This window comes from Crinia signifera, chromosome 1 (assembly GCF_055691185.1).
Source record: "Crinia signifera chromosome 1, ASM5569118v1, whole genome shotgun sequence".
Lineage (NCBI taxonomy): Eukaryota > Metazoa > Chordata > Amphibia > Anura > Myobatrachidae > Crinia > Crinia signifera.
The window spans coordinates 71,277,955-71,299,721 of NC_139217.1; the positions used below are offsets into that span (position 1 = coordinate 71,277,955).

Sequence of the window (21,767 nt, forward strand, 5' to 3'; positions counted from 1 at the left end):
CACTGTTGTACCGGGGCCCAGGATTTCTCTTGGCAGCCCTGCCCTGACCTTCTCCCTGAAGCGGAGATGGGCAGGGTTCACGTCCAAGCCCGCTTGGTAACTGGGAAGCATGTGTGATGGAGCGCCAAACTCGCCAGCAGGGGCATTCTGGCGAGACCCAGCACTGGCTGAGAGGCGCTCCATCTGTACTCACCTCTATGAGGTGAAGTACTGCTAGTGACCACTTAACAGACCAAATGACTCCTTTGTGTGCGAAAAGATGTCAGAACAGAAAGTGAAAGTAATGTTTGCAGGGACACTGATCTGTTTCAAACTTGCTGTATATGGAGAGAAGGAGCTATAAAGACAGAGATTGGAGGTAGGAGATAGGGACTGAGGGTGGGGTGTGTGTGGGCTAAAAACTGTCACAGATCAAAGTGAAAGTAAAAACTGTCACAGCTCATACATACAGATGTATATACATGCAGAATTAAAAAAAAATACTGTACAAGAAACAACTGGAAAAGAGACAATAAATATGGAAGTAATATCTGTTTAATTTACAAACATCAGTTGCATTACTGATATCAGTCCGAATAAGACAAAGCACACTGCAGTACACATGTACACCTATTTTTTCTTTTTTGTAAAGCCCCCCCCCCCCCCCCCAAAAAAAAGAAAAACATTTCTACAAATGTATTTTGTACAGAGTGCCAGTTTTCTTTATTTTAGGAAAGGAGATCACAGCCCACTACCAACCATTAACAATCATATACTGTTCTTTAGCAGCAGCATATTAACATGGGAACCACGTGGTACTATGGTAGTTTTATTAATGGGGAGAACAAAACAAAACAAAAAATCACCATTGTGAACAGTATAATCTGCTCTAAAAAAACGGATACATCTTTTTGGGGAAAAGTAGGGAGTTCCTATAGACTAGTGACATTTGTCAGCCTACAACACAGTTTTAGTTTTACGTAAATATACATTATATTCATATTATATGTAGGGGAAAAATACTTCTATATCATTTATTTGTAACTAATTTAAAGACACTCTATCGTACAATTCTCAGCATGTACCTCAGATCAAGCACATTGCGGGTTTACACAACCACATTATTGAACACATACCGGACTAAACGAAACCAGCCGACACAATCTGCTATGTTAGTTCTAGAAGAAAAAAAAGAAAAATCCTGACTTTGAGTCATTTTGTGTTCTCCAAAATAGAAAAATATCAGGACAAATATAAATTAATATATATTAAAGCATTGGAAAAAAAGGATAACCTAAAATTGTTAAGAATGATGTACTCCGGTACAATAAATATATGTCTCATTCAGTCTGAATACTGCTTATAAACTTTTTTTTTTTGTCTTAGAAGTTGAAAAATTATTCCTAATTACAAAAAAACTACCAGACTTCTTTACTAATGGCCCAGTTAATTTTTATATTACAAAAAAATCAAAAATAAAAATAAAATAATACTGGAAAAAAGGGCTAGATGAAAACTTCTGTAAGCTTCTTGTGCTATCACGTGACATTAATATATTTAAAACCAGAAGTCCAATTCTGGGCTATTTTTTCAGTCCCAGCCATTGGGTCTTGTCCAGATGTTTTTGGAACGCACAGAACTCCCCAACATTTGTTCAGTTTGGGTGTTCTCAATACCAAAGGGTAAATTAACTTGATCCCTTGTCATTCACAGCTTGTCCTTTCATCATATTCACGTGGTTCTCCAATCGGCGAAACTCAACAATGCGGATATGTAGCAGCCAATTAACATGCCTCCTTATCTGGGCCGATTGCCCCCCTGATTTTTTTAAATCATTGAGTATTAGTTTTAGCTTCAGCACGGTGCAGAGGGCAAACCATACTATACCAAGCGGCGGTTACAATATCCCTCCGTCAAAGGATCTCTCTGTAGCCTTCATGTCTTTGTTTGGTCGATATTTCTTCTTCTTTGACAGAAATCTTCGTTTCAAAACTCAGATCTGTTGCTTCTTTTTATTTATTTCTGAATTGCCAGTCAGGAAAATGTCCTTTTCTTTTTCTTAATAAAAATAAGTCTGTTTCTGTATTTTACAATATAATTCAAATATTTTCCACTATCAACTTCGAATTAGTTCAACATGGTCATAACGGTATACAGCGTTTTCAAGGGACTGGTGACGGTTACAGATTTAGGAGGGGCACTTTGTACATCCGCACTTTATGACTTTCTCCACTTCGTCCACAAATGAAGAGCCGTCGGTGCACTCAAAAACATATTTCCGTCGCTTGCTTTTCAATGGTCCACAGCATTGTCCATTTGAGCATCCCCCTCTGCATTCTAGTCGCGATACCTTCTCGGTCGTCTGGCAAGCTGCATAACCTTGCTGCTTTTGGTAATTATCTCTGATCCGTTCCCCTCGGCAAGAGATTTCTATAAACAAAATATGAAATTAGACCATATGTTTTTTTAAAGAAAGAAAAACAGCAATTTTTGAGGCAAATATGTTCATATTCTATTCCACGCATGCCCTGTAGCATCACATTTAAAGCACTTATGCTGTCTCAGAGAGCCCTCCATATAGTTAGGAAGAGGATTAATATACCGGGCATCACAATTTGGGAGGTTGTGTCATATGTCAAGAATACAGAGGACATCACCATTGGTCACCATGTGTGTCACTCTCAGTATAGAGGAACCAAGTGGATTTAACTTCTACCGAACTGCACAGCTTCCGGTCATTCAAACACTGCTGACTGGCAACTTGGGAGAAACCGTTTTGCCATTGAATATTTAGGGCCGTATCCAATGCCGCACGCCGTGGCCGGCGAGGAGGTTAAACAGCGAGGATCGCAGAAAACCAGCGATCCTCACTGTTTAACCCCTACACTGGCCGTTCTCCGTATTCAACATTCCAGGGGAATCCTTGCTGTCACGGGACGGTGAGGATTCCCCCAAACAGCGAAACCCGCGGTTAATGCAGCCAACCTGCTGCATTTAGCCGCGGGTTTCACTGCTTCTGCAGCCGAATACACCAATTCCCCCTCGCTCCAAAAACGGAGCGAGGGGGAATCGGCGTATTAGGGGGGTCAGTTGAATACTGACGGGGTGAGCGGTGACAGCGAGCAGGCAGCCCTGCTCGCTGTCACTGCTCACCCACGGCATTGAATACTCCCCTTATTTTGGAAGGATATCTACTCAAACTCTCCTACTGTTAAATACCCATTATTGTACAAAAATTCTCATAGTCTGTAAGTAATAAATACAGCGTTATTACAGTGACAACAAAATTGGTTGCCTAAAACCTTTCATTAATATAAAAAATATACATCCACTGTTCTCTACTGGAGCAGCTGGTTCTGTTTACATCAGGGAACTATTTCAGAGAGCATGCAATTTAATTTATTGCATCTCCCGCTCAATATTATTCAATCTATTGCTTAATACAAGTTACATTCCATTAGCTTCATAAATTACAACGTATGCAACCAGCTAAAAATGAGCCATCTGTTAATCACTGTTCCCCCCTTTCCTCAGTCACATCGGTGATGAAAACAAGATAAATAAATGCCAGCTGAGGAGAAAGAGAGGAGAAGACATTGATGTATAGAGGAAGGAGGCACCACAATGAGAGGTAGGAGGAAGGGAGGGAGGGAAATAAGTCAGGCCCTGTTTCTCAATTATCTCACCTGCGGGATTCTCTGGGATAAATCAGTGAAGGCTGAAGGGTGAAGAGCAGAATTTGTGATAAGGCAAAGTGTGGATCATTGTCCATTACAGAAGAGAGAAACGTATATCACAGACAGCAGGTCAACAGAAAAGTGCAGAAAGATTAGAGGCTAACCAGTGGCTGTCAGTTAACCAAGCAGTGGCAACATTTTAATTGTGCCAATTAAGAAGAAAAAACAGAATTGTTTCGCAAACTTATTTACTGGTTTGCGAATACTAAGAATATTTAAATGAGCAAATTCAAATTAAAAATAAAATAGCAATAGATTTTTGTATGGTTAAAAAATATTAAAAATACCTTATAATTAATATCATAAATATAAGAAAATATATGTCAGACTACAGTAGGTTGGTGTCAAGTTTTGTAATGAAAACTTCTAATTAGTGGTATTATAGTATTCTGCTTTAACAGACCTAGAATTTCTATTTCCTTTTGGTTCCCAATTAACGTTACCATTAGTTTAGTGATTTAAATGCACACTTCACATTGGGATTACATTACTGGCATACTGCAATGTCAAAAGTAAATTTATTATACTGTTCTGTCTAGGAAGGTTTTTTCCAAATGCTTGGTTCCACAACAAAAAATTAAAACGTATTTAGGACCAGATGTATCAAGTGATCAAATGGAGAGTGATAAACAGCCGGCCAATCAGCTCCTACCTGCCATGTTACAGGCTGAGTTTAAATAATAACAGGTAGGAGCTGAGTGGCTGGTTGTTTATCACTCTCCATTTGATCACTTTTTGAAGCTTGATACATCTGGCCCTTAGTCAGTGTTGACTTTTATACCATTTTCTTCTTTGTTTATTTTATGTAATCCCCCCCCCCCCCCCCACCTCCCCCACCCAGAAAGCACATATATCACTATAGCCTCATAACCAGGACTCGAGTGTTATCGGCATTGAGCAAATACAAACAGTCATAAAGTGTCTTCATTTCATGTTCCCCAAGTGTACGTCAGACGTTAACTGTATGAAGGACTCACCTTTATCACAGCTGTCCCCAGTGTAACCAGCACTGCACTCACAGTAGGCTTTCTCCAGGCCCGACAGCCTGCATTTCCCATGTTTACACTTAACAGACTGGCAGGGGTTAAACTGCTCCTCACTTTCGTCACACAGGACGCCGCCAAAGCCCTGTGAGCACTTACAGCTGTAGGAAAAGGCATTGATCGGCAGGCAGGTGCCATGTATACACCTGGAAAATAAAGAGAGAACTCTGTCAGCAAAGTGGTAGTGCATTTGAACATAGGGTGAATATAAAGTAGAAGATACATTATGTACGTGCTGTCAGATTGATATACAGTTAGATCGATAGCAGCAAGGGATGGATAGAAGTGCAGGTTCTGGGCCTAAAACTGGCCATACATCTACAGATTGATTGTCAAATCTGAAGGGTTGGAACAAAAACCTGGTAGTATCTGAGTGACAGTTTTTGGCAGTTTTCCAGCATTTCAAAGCAAATGGTCAACTGTCAGTTTCTCACATCCAATACCAGGTTGTTGTTCCAACCAGCACAATCTGACAAAAAATGTGTAAATGTATGGCCACCTTTAGCTATTGACCTATTGAATCTGTTGACCAATTTCATGCCAATCTATTGACCCAGTTGACCCTATGGTTCAATCTATTGACCGTTAGCTTTTTTGGGGGTTGATCCAATGATACAAATCCGTGCTTATATTAAAAACAAACTAATCTACCATATAGGCAGCAAAATGCATAGTTGCTGAGCCCCAAACCAGGCAGGGACGATGCAACCCCTTGGAGAAACATATATAGTCCAGGACTAACTCACAGCAGCCCTTACAGGAATTGCCAGGTTGCCAGCAATACCCTGTAGAACAGGAGTTCTTGGTCGATCACACAACAGCATTGGTTCTTCAGGATGGGGTTCTGACCAGAGTCAATAATACCTGTAATCTAGTACTGCAAATGGACGCATTATACAGTAGAGTGTTGGATCGCCAAGACAGAAAAGCTGACAAGGTATAAGTCTACTTGACACTTTAGACGTACATCTGGATACCATCTGAAGCTACTAGTCTCCAATACCAGAATCCTCCCTCTGTAAAAAATGTTTTAGAGAATTTCACACCCTTCTCGGCAATTCTAATAAACAAATAAATTGTCTACAACGCTATGGTGTGCTTGTGCCAAGAAGAGCATGTGTGCTAGGTACTGTGGACATCTTTCAGCTGGAAGCTGTCAGGGCAGCATAAATTCCACACTATGTAGAAATGAGCAAGAACACGGGATGTAAACAAATCTGAAGCTGCAAAAAAAGTATGAAAGAATTGATAAGAGAACGTGTGCCAAACATAGGAATCAGAGATTGCTCTCCAAGAGATAAAAGGGAAAGTGGGCTAGACAGAGATTTATGTGTCTACAGCACAACTATATCGTGTGGTTCTCATAACGCAAAGAGACGTGTGTATCACTGGGATTCCGATGCTCAGTCATCCTAACTTCATTTATTAGTACCTAACTTATGACCTACATTACGGTTTACTAATCTCTTTAATATAAAATGCATGTATGCTGCTATAGCAGCCTGAGAAACCATCTTTCAAATGGACTACAGGATCAGGAGGAAACCATAACTGCAGTGATGCCCTGATTGGAGGTCCATGTTAGAGGAACGTCCAGGTTGTCTAAATTCTACAAAAAGAAACATTTTGATTTCAAGAGTTTCAATGGAGAACCGGAACTGAATTGGAAAAACTGTGGCACATTTATTTATAAGCTTAAGGTGTTAATAATCTCTATGACGCATGTGTTTAAAAAAGTGAGAAAACTTTGCAATTATTTAAATTACGTTAATGATGGCATTAAGTAACAGAATTTAGCCTGCCTCCAGAAAAGCAGAATGGTAACAACGTGTCCTCATGAAGACATACTTATTTCCCAGGCAAGGGTCGTTGGACTGCTGGTCGCAGAGTGTTCCTGTCCACCCTCCGTCGCACTCGCAGGTAAAGCCAGACTGGCTTGTGACCAGGCACGTCCCATGCAGGCACACTTTTTTGTGGCAGGGCTCACAGCCTGGTACGATTCCCGATGGCAGAGTGAATTTCTTAAAATCCTGCAGTTCGTTATTTATGTACAGGTTCCGGATGCAGCCTTGGAAGTTGGTTCCGTTCTGTCCTGGAGACTGACGCAACACCGCAACGTTGTTCTTCATGGGCATACCTGCAATTTCAATTACTAAGATCTGTAAATGTGAATATACACAACTGTCTGTGTTCTTCAGCTGCTATGGAACACAATGTCAATGTGATTCTGTAATTGCTGTTGACCTGATTCTGGACAGGGACTGCTGCTGCTCTGTGTTGTGTATGTGTCTGCGCTCTGCGACTTCCGAGTATCCTTATCAGCGGCACATGACACATCATGTCTGTGCACTAATGAGGGAACTCTAGAGCTGCACTGAGCCGGAAGCATGTTGCTGTGGCCATGGTTAAAGACTATCTGGGTGACAAGGGGCTCGGAAATGCAATGCAGTCATACTTGGGGGCATTGGGGGGGGGGAGGCAGAGCAAGGAGTAATTTTTTCGGGGGAGGGGGTTCTCACAAGCGATATTTGCCCACTAACTCAGAATGGCCAGGGAGGCTCACAAAAATCAGGTGGCGCTCCTGGCCCCCCTGAAAAGTGGTCAAGTCTCCTGCAGCCGATGGAACAATTCACACAGAAGTGAGTCATTGTAGCCAGGAACCCCGCTGTACAATTCTGACAATCCAGGTTTTAATCACCCCTTATGGAATTGATGAAAATCACTTTACTTTAGTAATTAAATTGTGCTTTAATATCTGTATTGTCTTTGCCTGTCTTTAATTCCACCTGAGCCTTTATAAAGCTTGGTGTGTATGCTAGCATTGACAATTGTTATGGGTGTTACCTGTATAGTGATAGAGTTACAACAGCCACCCCACCCAGGTGTGGTATAGGAGCCCGACAGTCATGATCCTGACAGTCATTAGCCCGACGTCGGACTCAGACAGCTGTGGAAACGCAACGAAGCCCCTTGCGGGCACAGTGGCTTGCTGTGCTTGCCACCTATTCTATTCTCCCTGTATGGGGGCCGTGGACCCCCACGATGGAGAATAGCCGGTGGCCTTTGGGACCCCAAGTGTCGGGTTTTAACAGTCGGGATTCCGACGTCGGTGTAATGACTATCGGAATCCCGACTGTTTGGCTCCCATCCGGCACCCACCCCACCCAGCGCCTTAGAACTTTCTCTTGTTGTTTGAAAGCTTACCTCTCCTTACAGTTCTGATCAATATACTTCACCAGGGGTTTGATGCATGATCCAAAGGCCAGCACACGTATTGTATTAATCATATGGACTAAATAAATGTGCCTATTACCAAGCGCCGCGACAAGCCAATATCATTTACCTCCTACGTAAAGTGGGGAGTCGAGAGAAGATTGTTTGGAGAAATTAGTGATGGTCTTAGGGTTTCCTCCATCCACTATCAGTGACAGGGTCTGGTCCAGGCTCACAAGCTCCACAACATGAAAATGACCATCATTTATCGTCTCAACACTGTAACAAGAGGAACACAAGGCATGGTAAATGATGGAGGCAGTCACACCAATCATGGGGTATAATAATAATAAAGGACACTGGGCCTGATTTTGAGCAAAAAGAGCAAATAACCGTACCCCTGGGCAATGTCAGGTTACACTGTATGTGGGGCAGATGTGACATGTACAAAGATATTGGGGGGTGAATCAATTATCCCACTAATTGAATATCCCCATAGGATCAATTATCCTGCGGTAAAATACCACAGCAAATTGAATTCCCCCTTAGATTCGGGTGTGGCAAGCAGGGTAAAAATGAAAGATGTCCAGTATGTGTGGGCTGCATGCAAAAGCAGCTGGTATTTACCCTGCATGAATAATTAGCAAGTACAAACTCCAAGTTGTATGTAAAGAAAAGATGCTGCAGGAGAGTTTGGGACAATGACACTGTAGACCTGATTCGCACCTGATCGCTGGACTGTGAATCTTAGGAGCCCAGCTCCCCCTGCCCCTGTGCACGGCTGCAAATACATTTGCAGCTGTGCACACAGGGGGTGAAGCCATTCGTGATCACTCACCATCGAAGGGATTTGCCCATGTTTGCTGCTGACTTAGCCCCAATGCACGGGCACCCGTCAATCAACTTGGGTACATCCAACGATGGCTAGTCATCACTGGCTGTGATCGCAAGGACAGCTCGAGCATGCACACTGCAGACCATGCATGGTGTCTGAACTATGCAGTCCGCTGTCTCTCAGACAGGACTATAAGCAGGTGAGCACAGCTCTGGCATTACAGCACACTTATTTGTAATGCTTGCTTTATACAGCGCGCCCTGACAGCAGAGACCAATGTATGAGAGTGTACGCTAACAATGGCATTACCCGTACCTAGTCTATTTACTGCCAGCTGGGCAGCAGCACAGTAAGTGTCACATTTTGTAGGGACTGCTAAAACGTCTGCTTTATGCCTTCAGCTCCATGGTGTCTTCCTGATTTATTTATTCATTCATTGCTGGTGTTGCTACGCACATAACACGCCCAATCACATCAGGCCAATTCTGCCCAATTATCTGTTAATGGAGGTAAGAATTACTGCATGGGAAGCTGACATTACACTGGGAATCTGAGAGCCCCGCGGAGTCTACAGCAGCTCTGCCAAGTCAAACAGAGCATTGCGGTCCAGCACATTGTACCCAGTACAAGCCAGCAACACAGGGATCAACCAGAATGCTGATCTGGCTCTCATAATAGGAAGCCTGCAGGGGTTTGCAACCCTCAGGTAACTTTGAAGGATTGAGCATGAACCAAGGTAGCATTTAACTTTTCTTGTGTTCATGGCCCTCCAGCTGTTGTTGAACTACGCATCCCAGCATGCCTTGCAACAGTTTTAGCATGGCCAAATAGCAAATCTGTAGCAGGGCATGCTGGGATGTGTAATTCAACAATAGCTGGAGGGCCGAAGGTTCCCCATCTCTGCTATAACACGTCAGAGCTATTCACTTTGTGTACATCCGTTGTGTTCTCTACATTGTGTACAGTTGTGTCCTGGCCGCTGGTTTTGCGCCATATTTTAGTACAAAGGAAATACCTATGTTTGATGATATGTAAATACATGTCTGTAACACATGGACAGTGGCCAATCGCTGCCCTGAAACGCTACACGGCGCTCCCCCCACCACCACCACTGCCGAATCCCCTCTGTACCATGCCAGGGGATGTACACGAACACATCCGCTCACATGCAACCTAAGGGGAGAGGAATCATTTGATGGTCCAAACTGACTTTTATTACCTTCGGTGTCTGCGGAAGAGGGGGCGGGCACATATGTCCGGCGCTGACATGCCCCCATGGGATCGTCCACCGTTTTCATGAAGACGCCCATAAAACGCTGGGTGTTCCCCTGCTATCGCCCATTGTCCACCCCCGCCTGCCCACTCTGGAGAGAATGCGCATGTGCAGACCCCTCACCATCAGAATGGGGCTGAATTTGGCCCCTTCCGAGTGGTAAAGAATCAGGCCCATAATGTACTGCATACTAACACCTGCAAACTCCTCCTCCTGCTTGCTGCACTACAGGTCTCAGCAGGTAGCACCTCATATGTCCAGGGTGTGCAGTTTAGGGCCCCTCCCCCTATGTACTATATATTGTGTATTCATACACACTGGAAGGAACTAGAGACGCCTTCCTCCTTAACTAGCACCCCACCCACCTGTCCCAGATTGTTTTTAATCAGGTTGGAGTCCCAACATTCAAGACTGCACACCTCAGCTTGGCACTATGAGGGTAAGTCCTACTATACATATATGCTGAGTGTTAGTCTGTGGGACTGTGTTTGGGGCGCAGGGCTCTTTGGGCTGCTGTTGCTGGGCTGCTCCATGATTAGTGTGCACCTGCAAACTCCTCCTCCTGCTTGCTGCACTACAGGTCTCAGCAGGTAGCACCTCATATGTCCAGGGTGTGCAGTTTAGGGCCCCTCCCCCTATGTACCATAATGTACTGTATTTGAGAAAAGCTGCATTAGGACACACACAACCCAATACAATAAAATAACATGAAATACAGTAAGCTAGTACAGTACTTTGGAGATCTCCCTCGGTTGCATTTTAGGTAATTAAGAAGGTGTCCCCGATACGCTGTAACCAACTGCCCACACGGACCCTTTAGGCCAAACGGGACCATGGTAGATCAAAGAGAAAAAAGAGTGAAGCTCTGGGAATCCCTGCAGTAACACATACTCATGGGCCAAGAACCTGTAGCAGATGGGCAAACATGTGGAAACCATCTACACCATCATTGTGTATTCCAAAGTGATTGGGTTTGCGAATATGCAGATACAGTATTTGTAGGATCTAGGTATCGGTGAGTGAGCGATACTGGCACGGCCTACAGACACGGCCAGGCCAGATGTGTAATCACGCACGCTGCCAGTGCGAGTCACATCACACCACTGCCTGCTAAGCTTCATCCAGCTGCCTTTATATTGTGCGATGGCCAAAATATGCTTATGAAACACCTACGGAAAAGAATTGGGTGGATTTTGTGCCACGCTAGTTACGCTCCATCGCCAGCAGTAAGCGTATGTTAATCCCCTGAACATCAGAATGTAAAGCTTGTTTCCTAAACGACAGCAATCATTAGTGTAGTGACTGCACTCCTCGCCGCTCCTACAGACTGTAGTGTAGCTTATCCATTTGACTGCGTCCTTATATAGCACACCCTCATTTCCCATAGTAACTGCATACACCAGGCAGATCAATCTCATTTGGGGTGAAAAGCAGAAATAAAAATAAGGCGATTTCTCTGTGTCTAGATCGCCCATACACACATATATGTGTGATCTGTGCTAACCTAATGATTTGCATGCGATTGCTAGACGATTTAACTAGATTTGACTGCATGTGTTAAATATCTGAGCCAGTGATGACATTGAGCATGACCACTCTCTCAGCCAATCAGCGGTCACCCTCTCATTTGAATGGGAGTTTTAAATCTCCCATTCAAATCAATGGGTGCCCGCTGATTGGCTGAGAGAGCTCTCTCAGCCAATCAGCGGCTGCCCATTCATTTGAATATTAAAATTCCAAGTCAGCTCATGCAATTTACCAGCAGCTCCCCTGGGGGGCACTTTTTCCATGCAACAAAGGCAACTATGATTCAAATGAATAAAATACCAGCAAGACTGACAGCATTTTTTTTTTAAATTAACTAGTTATTTTGGAAACGAGCAGACTACATATGTCACACAAACTGTGTTGCTAGGTAACTGCTCTAGAACATTGCCCACTTACTGATTACCCACCAATGAGAGCAGTTTTACCTCATTTTGTCATCAGCGCTATTAGCTATAAACTCACCTGTAGATGGCGGATGCCGGGTAACTTCCGGTGTCATAGCTAACCCGTACTCTCCCCCGATATAACTCCACCACTATAAGCTCCTTTTCACCCCTGTACAACAGGATTCCGCTGTCCTCATCAGTGGCCACCTGGGAGAACAGAAATATATATGAAGGGTGATTAAAATAGCCCTAAAAATAAATCATCCCACATATCTGTGCACTACACGGAATTAATTATTTTTGTGGGCAAGATAGTGGCATCTTATATAATCCATCAGATCTCCAAGCAGGAAGGGTGAGGCAATTGTCCCGCCTGTAATGTAAAATTCATGGAGGGAGAGGAACAGATGTAAGACCAGGGTGGTATGCGCTCGTTAAGCTGACACTATTAAGGTCAACATACTCGATTCGACACATGAAAAAGGTCAATATGCCTAAGGTCAACACAAGCATTAAGATGACATTAAAAAAGGTTGACAGCTAAAAAGGTAGACGGGTTTTTCACAGTTTTTGTTGTTGACATGTGCCACCAGGCGGTATTTCATGCCCTAAGGAGTGGAGAGTGAATATAATAAAGTCACTAAGCCCAAAGCATGGCGAGTGCACTTTTCCAGTGTCCATGTCGACTGTGACGACATTCGTGACAAAAACAATAGTTGATAAATCATGTCAACCTTTTGACTGTCAACCTTCCCAATGCCGACCTAATGCCTGTGTCAACCTTTTGACCCGGTTGACCTTAGGCATGTTGACCTTTTTCATGTGTCCACCTAAGGCCGGTCCACCTTCAGTGATCAAAAGAATGTATATGGGCTTTAATTTGGCCGACCCCATGACCTATACCCAAAAGGAACAGAGAGTAGGACAGACTCAGCTATCAGGGGCTCCTGAGAGATCTGATGAACGCCACTCAAAGCTTCATTTAAAGATTTCGGTGGTACTATTAGTCCCCAAGTCCATAAAAACCTGTAACATTAGGTAATTGCAGTCCATCTGATACGCCTTTATGATCTAGTGTATTTAATATACAGTAGGTAATTATGCCTGGATGATATCAACATTGACCACGTAATGTTCAAATAATCCACTGTTACTTTTATCCATAACATACGTATAGTTAAAGAGCCGCATACATGTGTTTTATGGAGCGACGTGACATGTCTTTTCTCCTAGCCTGAGATATCGCAACATCTGCATGATATTAATAAAGAAAGAAAAAAAATCTTTCTGGAGCCGCAACAAAGGATCCCATTACATCAGGAATTTCAATGTGTTCTACTTATTAAAAGTTCCCTTTATGCGCAGCAAAGATTAATATCTAAATAAGGGTTTTATTGCAACAGTGATAGAATTATACAGATATCTGATAATGTTAAAAGTTCACGCACGGGCACCATCTACATATTAATAACAGGTCCAATAACGTTTACTGGTGTCTGGTTTTAACATTTGCAATTAATTATTGGATAGATGCCGTGATGGGGAAGTAAAAGCTCAGATACTGTAGACAGAACAATTGCTAGATGCTATTTTCCTGCTTTTTGAGGAAAATATGATACTTTTGATACCGGGCTGTACATACTCTGGATTTTTCCAGCCAAAGAAAAACAAAGACAATACAGGAAAAAGGGAAAAATGGATCTCTCTGTGCATAAAACAATCACATGATGGTTAATTAATGCTTTTCTTTACATAGCAAGTTAAAGAACTTGTAAAATGTTATTCTATAAATCATAATGGGCCACATATACTAAGCTTGAAAAGTCATATAATAGAGAGTGATAAATCGCCAGCCAATTAGCTCCTAACTGCCATGTCACAGGCAGGGTTGCCCACCCTCCTAGATTGGCCAGGCAGCCCCCCCCCCCCCCCCCCTCTGGATAACTGCACCTTTTCGGGGGTGGGGCAGGTCTAAAGATGCAGATCACGTAATGTAGCCCCCGCCCCCTCCTCGTAGACCCACAAAATTGCGGGATTTGCCGTATTGGGGGCTTCATGACGTCTACATCAGGCCCCGCCCCCCGAAGTGCTGCGGACAGTCTCCTCTCTGGGCTTCTCCAGGAGAGGAGATTTTAAAAGTAGGCAACCCTGGTCACAGGCTGTGTTTGAAAAATGATAGGAAGGAGCTGATTAGTTGGTAGTTTATCACTCTCCATTTTATCACTTTTTAAGCTTAGTACATCTGGCCCAATGTCTTTATCAGATCTTTCCTTAGGTTACAAAATACATGTGCCTGATACAGGCATAGAGGGCCTGATTCAGACCTTTTACACACTGCCGTGATTTCGCAGCAGCCAGCGTTCAGTTAAGCCTCTGCCCCGCTAGAATTAATTCCCACCTTGCGAATTAATATGTACGCTGTGCGTACATGCATGTGCAGTGCATCCATAATTGCATACTGTATGAATTCACAGCCGTGCGTTCAGTTCTGAATCGGGCCCTAAGTCACGGCAGATAGAAAATATTTCACCACACAGAGCACCCAAAGCATCACAAAGTCTCACTGGTCATGCGACTGTGGTTGCTATGGAAGTAGATGACACTGTATAGAATTATAAATCAATAATTGCAGAGTAAAGGGACGAGCCAAGAAAAAGTGGCCAAGGGTGTAATTTTTTGTTTTATGTTTTAAAGAAAAACGACTCCTTGGGGTAGATGTACAGTATGAAGCAGTGGAGAAGAAGTGATAAAGTGCCGGGGTACTTTATCACTGGCCAATCAGCTCCTAACTCTTAAGTTACAGGCTGGGCTTTAAAAGGGACAATTAGGAGCTGATTGGCCGGTTATAAAGTACCAGGCACTTTAAAGTACCAGATGCTTCATGCATCTACCCCTCAGTGTGTTTTAATAGATATCAAACTTCAGAAACAACAGGCTTAGGTGCTGCAGACCTCTCTTATGTCCAGCCCCCTTTCAAAGAATGTGCAAAGCCCTGAGCATTGTTTCCACAGACTTGTAGACAGAGATAACTATTTACAAACAAAGTAGAGGCTTTTCCATGCCACTGAGAATGTTGTCAAGATGTTGTGAGAACCTCCTGTCTGTGCAAAGTAGAAACTGGCCATTTTGTCAAGCACGATGAAGCATAACACTATACACTCCAGTGTTACTGAGCATGCTCATTGTGAGGGCCTGAGTAGGTGGGGAGATACAATTGGGGACCTCTTCACAATTTAGACCTTTCTTCCTATAGGAGATTTAGAGCCAGGCACAGAAATCTCTTTGCAAACAAAGAATAATAACCATATGGCTTTTCTTCACTATGATTATCAGTACCCAAAAATGTATGGCAATACATAATACATGTACAGCAAAAAAAGAAGCCCGACACTAACGGAGTTGCAGGGGACCTGTGAGCTCTCTCTTGCTGCATGGCGTAGTGAGGCAGTGTATGTATGAGGACACACCATATTTAGAAACCTTGAAAATGCCAGCATACCTGTAATGAGATGTTAGACTGGGGGCGGATCTTTGTAGAAGGAATTTGCAGAAAGGAGTCTTTGTTTATGAAGTTGAGACTTGTGAGTTTTTCACACTTGCTGCCCTGATATCCGGACACACACTGACAGGAGGGGTCACTGCCCTTCAGGATACACTGAGCTCCATTCTGACATTCAAAATTATCACATGGACTTGTACGTGGTAAAACCATGGGAAGTGGGAACTCGCAGAACAATCCGCTGAAAAAAGGGAAGACAGACAGATCATCATTACACACGTACTGTATGCTTACAGCGGCTATGCAGTGAAATTATAGTACAGATAGATAAAGGATAGTGGCAGAATAAGAAAGATAAGGTTATTAGTATAATGGTCAGGGCAAGATTAACAATGGTTAAAGTGGAGCTCCAGATAAAAATAGGCCTATCGTCATAACAGTATGATGACCAGCCGCCTGGCTGCCACGCAGTTGACCATACATCATAAGTATTAAAAATGCATTTTTAGTTTTCACACACATTTATGGGGCTGGTGGTGTAGGAGGTATTCACCAACGTGGCTGGGACAACACCTTATACCCTTCTCAGTGTTGGTCCTTGAGTATCTTTAGCTCTAGGCCCTGTGGTCCTTAATCTGTCCCTGTTAGGGGGCATATACATAACTTTGTGGGCCCCATAGCAGCATATTCAAGGGTACAATACTTCTAGAGACACCTCTCCGTAGCAGTTATAAACTTTATGCACCATTATAGAACCCTAGTTAATTTTTTTAACCATAACAAGGCTTTAGTTAATGTAATGCCCCACAGTAGTGTCCTAGCTTATTTTATGAACCATAGTAGTACCCTAGTTGACATCATGACACATTGTAGGGTTGCCCGTATACCTTACACCACACAGTACACCTAATTCACATTATGACATACATTAACCCCAGTTCATACTGGGTCACACTTCATATTTTGCAACATTACAATGCTCCAGTTCATATTTATTAACATTATAATGCCCTTTGGGTTGTTTTATGCCATATTACAATTAGCAGGTCCAAGGACATAACTAGATATATTACAAACCCCAAGGCAAATGTTTGTAAGGGCCCCTATAATCTAGCATCCAATGGTGAAAAAAAGTATATAACACGTATAACTTTGACAGGGAAGGTGGGCCCTTCATAGCTCTTGGCCCCAAAGCAGCTGCATTGCTTGCAGTTACAGTAGCTACTCCATTGGTCCCTTGTACTGTTGCATTAAACGATCAAGTATTGGAATTAGGAATAAGCATGTCCTTTACCTACATCCACCGAGCCATTCATAGTAAATTATATTTGAATAATATTAAATTAATTATATATGCAGCTCCTTAAAAATATTCTAGAAAACAAAAGTAACAGTAATGATGATTTTCCCATCGCTACGGTGCACCAAATATATGTTTCTCCTTTGACATTATGTAAAGCACTACTCACTACTACTAAATATGGCTTTGTGTGTGCTCGGAGACTCAACTCTAAAAGTTCGAGCCATTTAATTTATTTCAGTATGGTTTAGCAGTATTAGAAATATTTTTGATTTTGTGTGATTTTGGGTGTGGCGTATGTGTGTATGTTTTGTACCGATTCCTTATCGTTTTATTTCACATGGACAGACTTGAAAATATTACCTTTATAATCATCAAGGAGGAAACCGATTAACTGCATCTATTTTTGGTTACTGCAGTAACAAGACTGGGGTATATAATGTGGGCAATTCTATGCAATATGGTGAAAAAGGTTAAACATTACTAGTTTCTTAGTCAACCATTAGAAATCCTCCACCTCAGGATGGTACTGCAACCCTTTATTTTGTCCATTTAATCCGCAAGAAAATCACACTTACCGTACTTAAGAAACAAAGTTTAGTCAAGGCTTGGAGAGAGATTAAGTAACAACCAATCAGCTCCTAACTGTTATTTTCGAAGCTGTGTCCGGAAAATGACAGGAACTGATTGGCTGGTATTTTATCTCTTTTCAAGCTTTGAAGAATCTGCCCCATTATTTTAAATACAGAACAGAGGGGCAGATTTAATAATCCTGGAGAAGTGATAAAGTGGCGGTGATAACCCAGCAGCCAATCCACCTGGGGCAGAACTCTGGGAGGCAATGGAGTCATCTGCCGCCGGACTCCTGCTCTCAAGGGGGCACCTCTCCACCACTGCCAGTTTAAATCCATTAATTGAAAGCCATCAAAATTGCTTCTGTAGCTGAGTTCTGAAATATATGTGTTCTCCCTCTCTTTCTGTATATACATACAGAATATAACATATATTTCATAACAGACTATATATATTTTGAATAACGTTGTGTGTGTGTGTTTGTGGGGGGGCACCAATATTTATCTTGCCTCCGGGCAACTGGGGCGAACTTACGCCACTGCAATCAATATGTCAAACCCAGATTGGCTGCAGCGTTATGACAGCCTCTTTATCAATAACCAGGCTGAAGGAATCTGCCCCAGAATGTTTTGAACATGGATTTAAATCCCAGCAGCCTTACCTATATCCATCCGGGCACACACAGGTATAGCCATTCACTGCGTCCGTACACCGCGCGCCATTCCTACACTTGTTCTCCTGGCAATCATCATAATCAATATCACAGTGTTCACCCACGTAGCCTGGAGTGCAGTCACATCTAGGAAAACAATAAATGCCGCCAGTTACTAAATATAGACACAGTAACTTATGTAATAGCTTGGGAGCTGCACTCTCTGCCTGTATGTTCAAATCTGCAATCATTTAAAGGGCACAACCAATGTGGATGCCTTTTAAATGAATGTTTTGCCACACTGGGGACCAGTTACAGTAGTTATAATTGTTATTTCCAGTGTGTGTTGGGCTTTGTAAGCATATATCTGCTTGTGATGCTGAACACTTACTTGTATCCCCTCTGCAACAGGATACATTTAGAGTCGTGCTGACACGGGTTTACGTCCTGGGAACAAAAGTCCAGTTTCTCCTCGCACAATTCACCTGAAACACAGCATTATAGAGAATTGATATCTGCCCTTTGGACCGGACTTCGTTAACATTCATTTACCTTGTAGCTGATAATTACAGAATTTCATAAACAACATGTGCGGAGATATTATTTACATTCGTAACCTCTCATGCATGACACTGGGTTGTCCACACACACTATTGTGACCCAAGCACATGCCGAAGACACATCTTATAGGTTGTATCGTTATGGACCCGATCAGTCATTTTCTGATGCTGCAAATAGGGGAGCCACGCTAACTGCCAGTGAGTCAGTTTGGAGTGGCAGTTAGTAGCAGTTGGTGAGGCTCCCCTATTTGAAATTTAAACCGTGCTGCAGCCCCCCCCCCCCCCCCCCCCCCTCTGGAGCCACCACTGCTATACAGTACCAGGTGACGGGAGGGATTACTACGTTTCTTACATCAATACCACATAAAAACATTTTACCCTGGTATAAACTGTACTTAGAGCAAATACATAAACCTCTAACAAGGAGCTAAAATGCACATTTGTGAATATTAAAATATCAATAGGAAAAAAACATTGGTTAGAAAATGTGTGTTTTAGCCCTAAACATCGATTGAGGTCGATTCATAGTCAATAAATTGACCTTCAGTAAATATTCCCCCATCTTTATACTATGTAACTTATTAACACAGCAGTGATAAAAACGTTGTTTACAATTAAATCTTTAATTAATAACTGTCAAGACAATACTATCCCTTGCGTATATATTACTTGGAATACGGTCAAACAACAGTTCTATGCTATCATGGAGCCTAAGGATGCGCCAATGTTACATACTGAACACCTGCCAGGAATGCTACTGCTTTCAAGTTGGATACGTCTTGAGAGGGCTCTGACTTCACATACTGTAAATACGTTTTCTTGACATTTCATATGTATGTAAGCAGTGCAAATGCCCACCATGACTATGGGGGTTATTCAATCCTGTGTCCCGACTGTCGATCCGTCCCAACAGCAGTGACCCTGGCCCATTTTCATTTTGCTCAACCGCATATCGCCAGGCGGGATTCAATGTCCTGCCTGCTGATCTGCGAAAAGGGGGCGTGTCCGCTTAAATGGCCGTCGTTATTGGCAAAACGGGCCCGACAGCTTTTAAAGTCGCCCGTTCTGTCGATCTGCCTCTTCAACGCTGTCAAGGCCAGACAGCATTGAATACCCCCTTATATCTGATATAGAACATGAGATAGGTTCCATGTGTGATAGATGGGGAGGAAGGGAAGAAGTGCACCAACCACTACTATATCATATTGAAATAGTATTTAATTTATGAAAATAAACTTGCTAGTTCTAGCTGCCCCTTATGGCGGTTTTTTAGTCTGTTATCTTGCAGAGAAATTTCATGTACAGGTTCCCCTTGGAGCAGTTGTTTTCTCAGATAAATAAGAAGCAAGCGTCCCTTGGCTTCACTTGAAGTCCATCCTGCAGTACGCTAGCTTATTCTGACAGCTTTATGAAAGACTATGCTAAACGCTGACGGAACACCTGCTCCAGTTATCCCTCGCCGCTATGTACTGAAACACAACACGCATCTTTTTATGAAGTGGAATAATTAACTTAGCGAAACAGCGTGCAGTCTCAGAGAAACAGCCCCATGGATTATGAGGCTCTGCAATAGATGACTTGACTTGCATGAATTTTACCTTGAGGGGCACTTTTATGTTACATGAGATGACTAGTAACATGAAATATACATTGCCATGTGCTGCGCGCACTCGCCTCACCTGCACAGCAGCCGGTGCTAACCACATCCCTTTTAGATACAGTAATTATTCTGCTTGATGCCTAATACCACAGCGGTAGGGAGAATGCTTTATTTCAGGAATCATGAAAGCCTCGGATTACAAATGATAAAAGCTTTCAGGACCCTGTGTAGTTCTCCGGGTGTGAGCAGCTATGAGAAACCTGTAAGTTGGATGTAGCCAGTACTATTTTTCTGGAAAAATAGGTCCAGGAACTCCAGGTCTGGGGGGTGGATCAATTAAATAAAAAATGATATATATAATAAAGAGAGGGAGGGAGAGATAGATGTATATATTGTATTTAGAAACAAAGGCACTCACAGGTGACTTTAAAATAAAACTTATCTTATGGAAAGTACATTTTTAGTTCCTGATGATGTCATATTTAATTAGAGGTTCAGGAACTGAGTTCCTGCTGGTTCCTGCTGAAACATAGCACTGGATGTAGCCATCGCCACAGAACAAAATAGATCTTTGCTGAAGGATTAGTAGTTTTGTAAATTTGAATTTGACTTATTTTACTGTGTGTTATAAAATGGACAAATCATTCTTGAAACATACTTTTTTAAAAAATGGAGAGATGTATGCAATCTTGGAGTTCGATAAAGCCAAAGAGAGATAAACTACCAGCCAATCAGCTTCTAAGTGCTATTTTATATGACGTGTTTGAAAGATGACCGTTAGAAGCTGATTGGTTGGAAAAAAGTGACCGGACTTGGCAGTAATGGGCTTGATATACAGGGTAATGTCATGGTTTGGTAAATCAGGGGTTGACCTGGTCTAAACTGGGTTGTCCTTATTGTGGGGTACAAGACAAGGGTGAGTCATGTACTGATCAGGGAGATTCTGTTGACAATGAAAATAAGAAGAATGCAATGAAATATGAGGAGACGTGGGACATATTGCCCCTATAATTGCAGATCACACACCGGGAGGAAGGAAACGGAGGTGGTAAGAGGTGAAGACCGGATATATTAACATGCACCATTCTCGGAGTCATTGATTAATGGCATTACATAAGAAATTAGGAGAAAAGGATGAAGAAAGACTGACCTTTTTCCACCTCATTCAGATTAGCAGCTTGCACAACAAAGACAGGAGAGACAAGATACGTATGTGTTTATTGGGGAAAAGACACAACACGTTAAAGCCAGCAACAAGGACAAGAACGGAGAGCTTTGCCTTATCTACTAAGACAGTATAGAGGACACGTGCATCGATTTTATAGGGGATGGAAGGCGAGACAGGAGGCGGTTTTTGATGGAGGACAATAAGGCTTCATGATCTGGACATTGCTGGTGAATGCACCTCAACAGCGTTAGACAACTTGTGTCTTGTAACTGATGTGGAACGCCAAGTCCCAGCATGCTCTGCCAGCACCTGTATTATGGGAACTCGTGAAAAGACTTTGCCCTGCAGCTTAGGATCTCAGTAGCCACTGACTAAACCTTTCAGTACTTTAAAAGGAAAAA

General features: G+C 42.6%; 1 protein-coding gene across 5 annotated transcripts in view; it reads right to left on the reverse strand.

Moving 5' to 3' along the window:
- Positions 1-516: 516 nt before the first annotated feature.
- Positions 517-21,767, reverse strand: part of SLIT2 (slit guidance ligand 2) — a 260,597-nt gene continuing 239,346 nt past the window's right edge. For 2 of the 5 annotated variants that reach the window (XM_083161417.1, XM_083161415.1), the window contains 9 exons: positions 21,349-21,375; positions 18,430-18,523; positions 18,048-18,185; positions 15,514-15,754; positions 12,091-12,221; positions 8,103-8,251; positions 6,608-6,896; positions 4,694-4,905; positions 517-2,409 (listed from right to left, as the gene is read on the reverse strand). In XM_083161417.1, the coding sequence (XP_083017543.1) occupies positions 2,168-2,409; positions 4,694-4,905; positions 6,608-6,896; positions 8,103-8,251; positions 12,091-12,221; positions 15,514-15,754; positions 18,048-18,185; positions 18,430-18,523; positions 21,349-21,375 (1,523 nt within the window). In that variant the 3' untranslated portion in view covers positions 517-2,167. Of the gene's footprint in view, positions 2,410-3,665; positions 3,698-4,693; positions 4,906-6,607; positions 6,897-8,102; positions 8,252-12,090; positions 12,222-15,513; positions 15,755-18,047; positions 18,186-18,429; positions 18,524-21,348; positions 21,376-21,767 lie in introns of all 5 variants that reach the window. The other 3 variants (XM_083161418.1, XM_083161416.1, XM_083161420.1) reach the window with 2 other exon arrangements.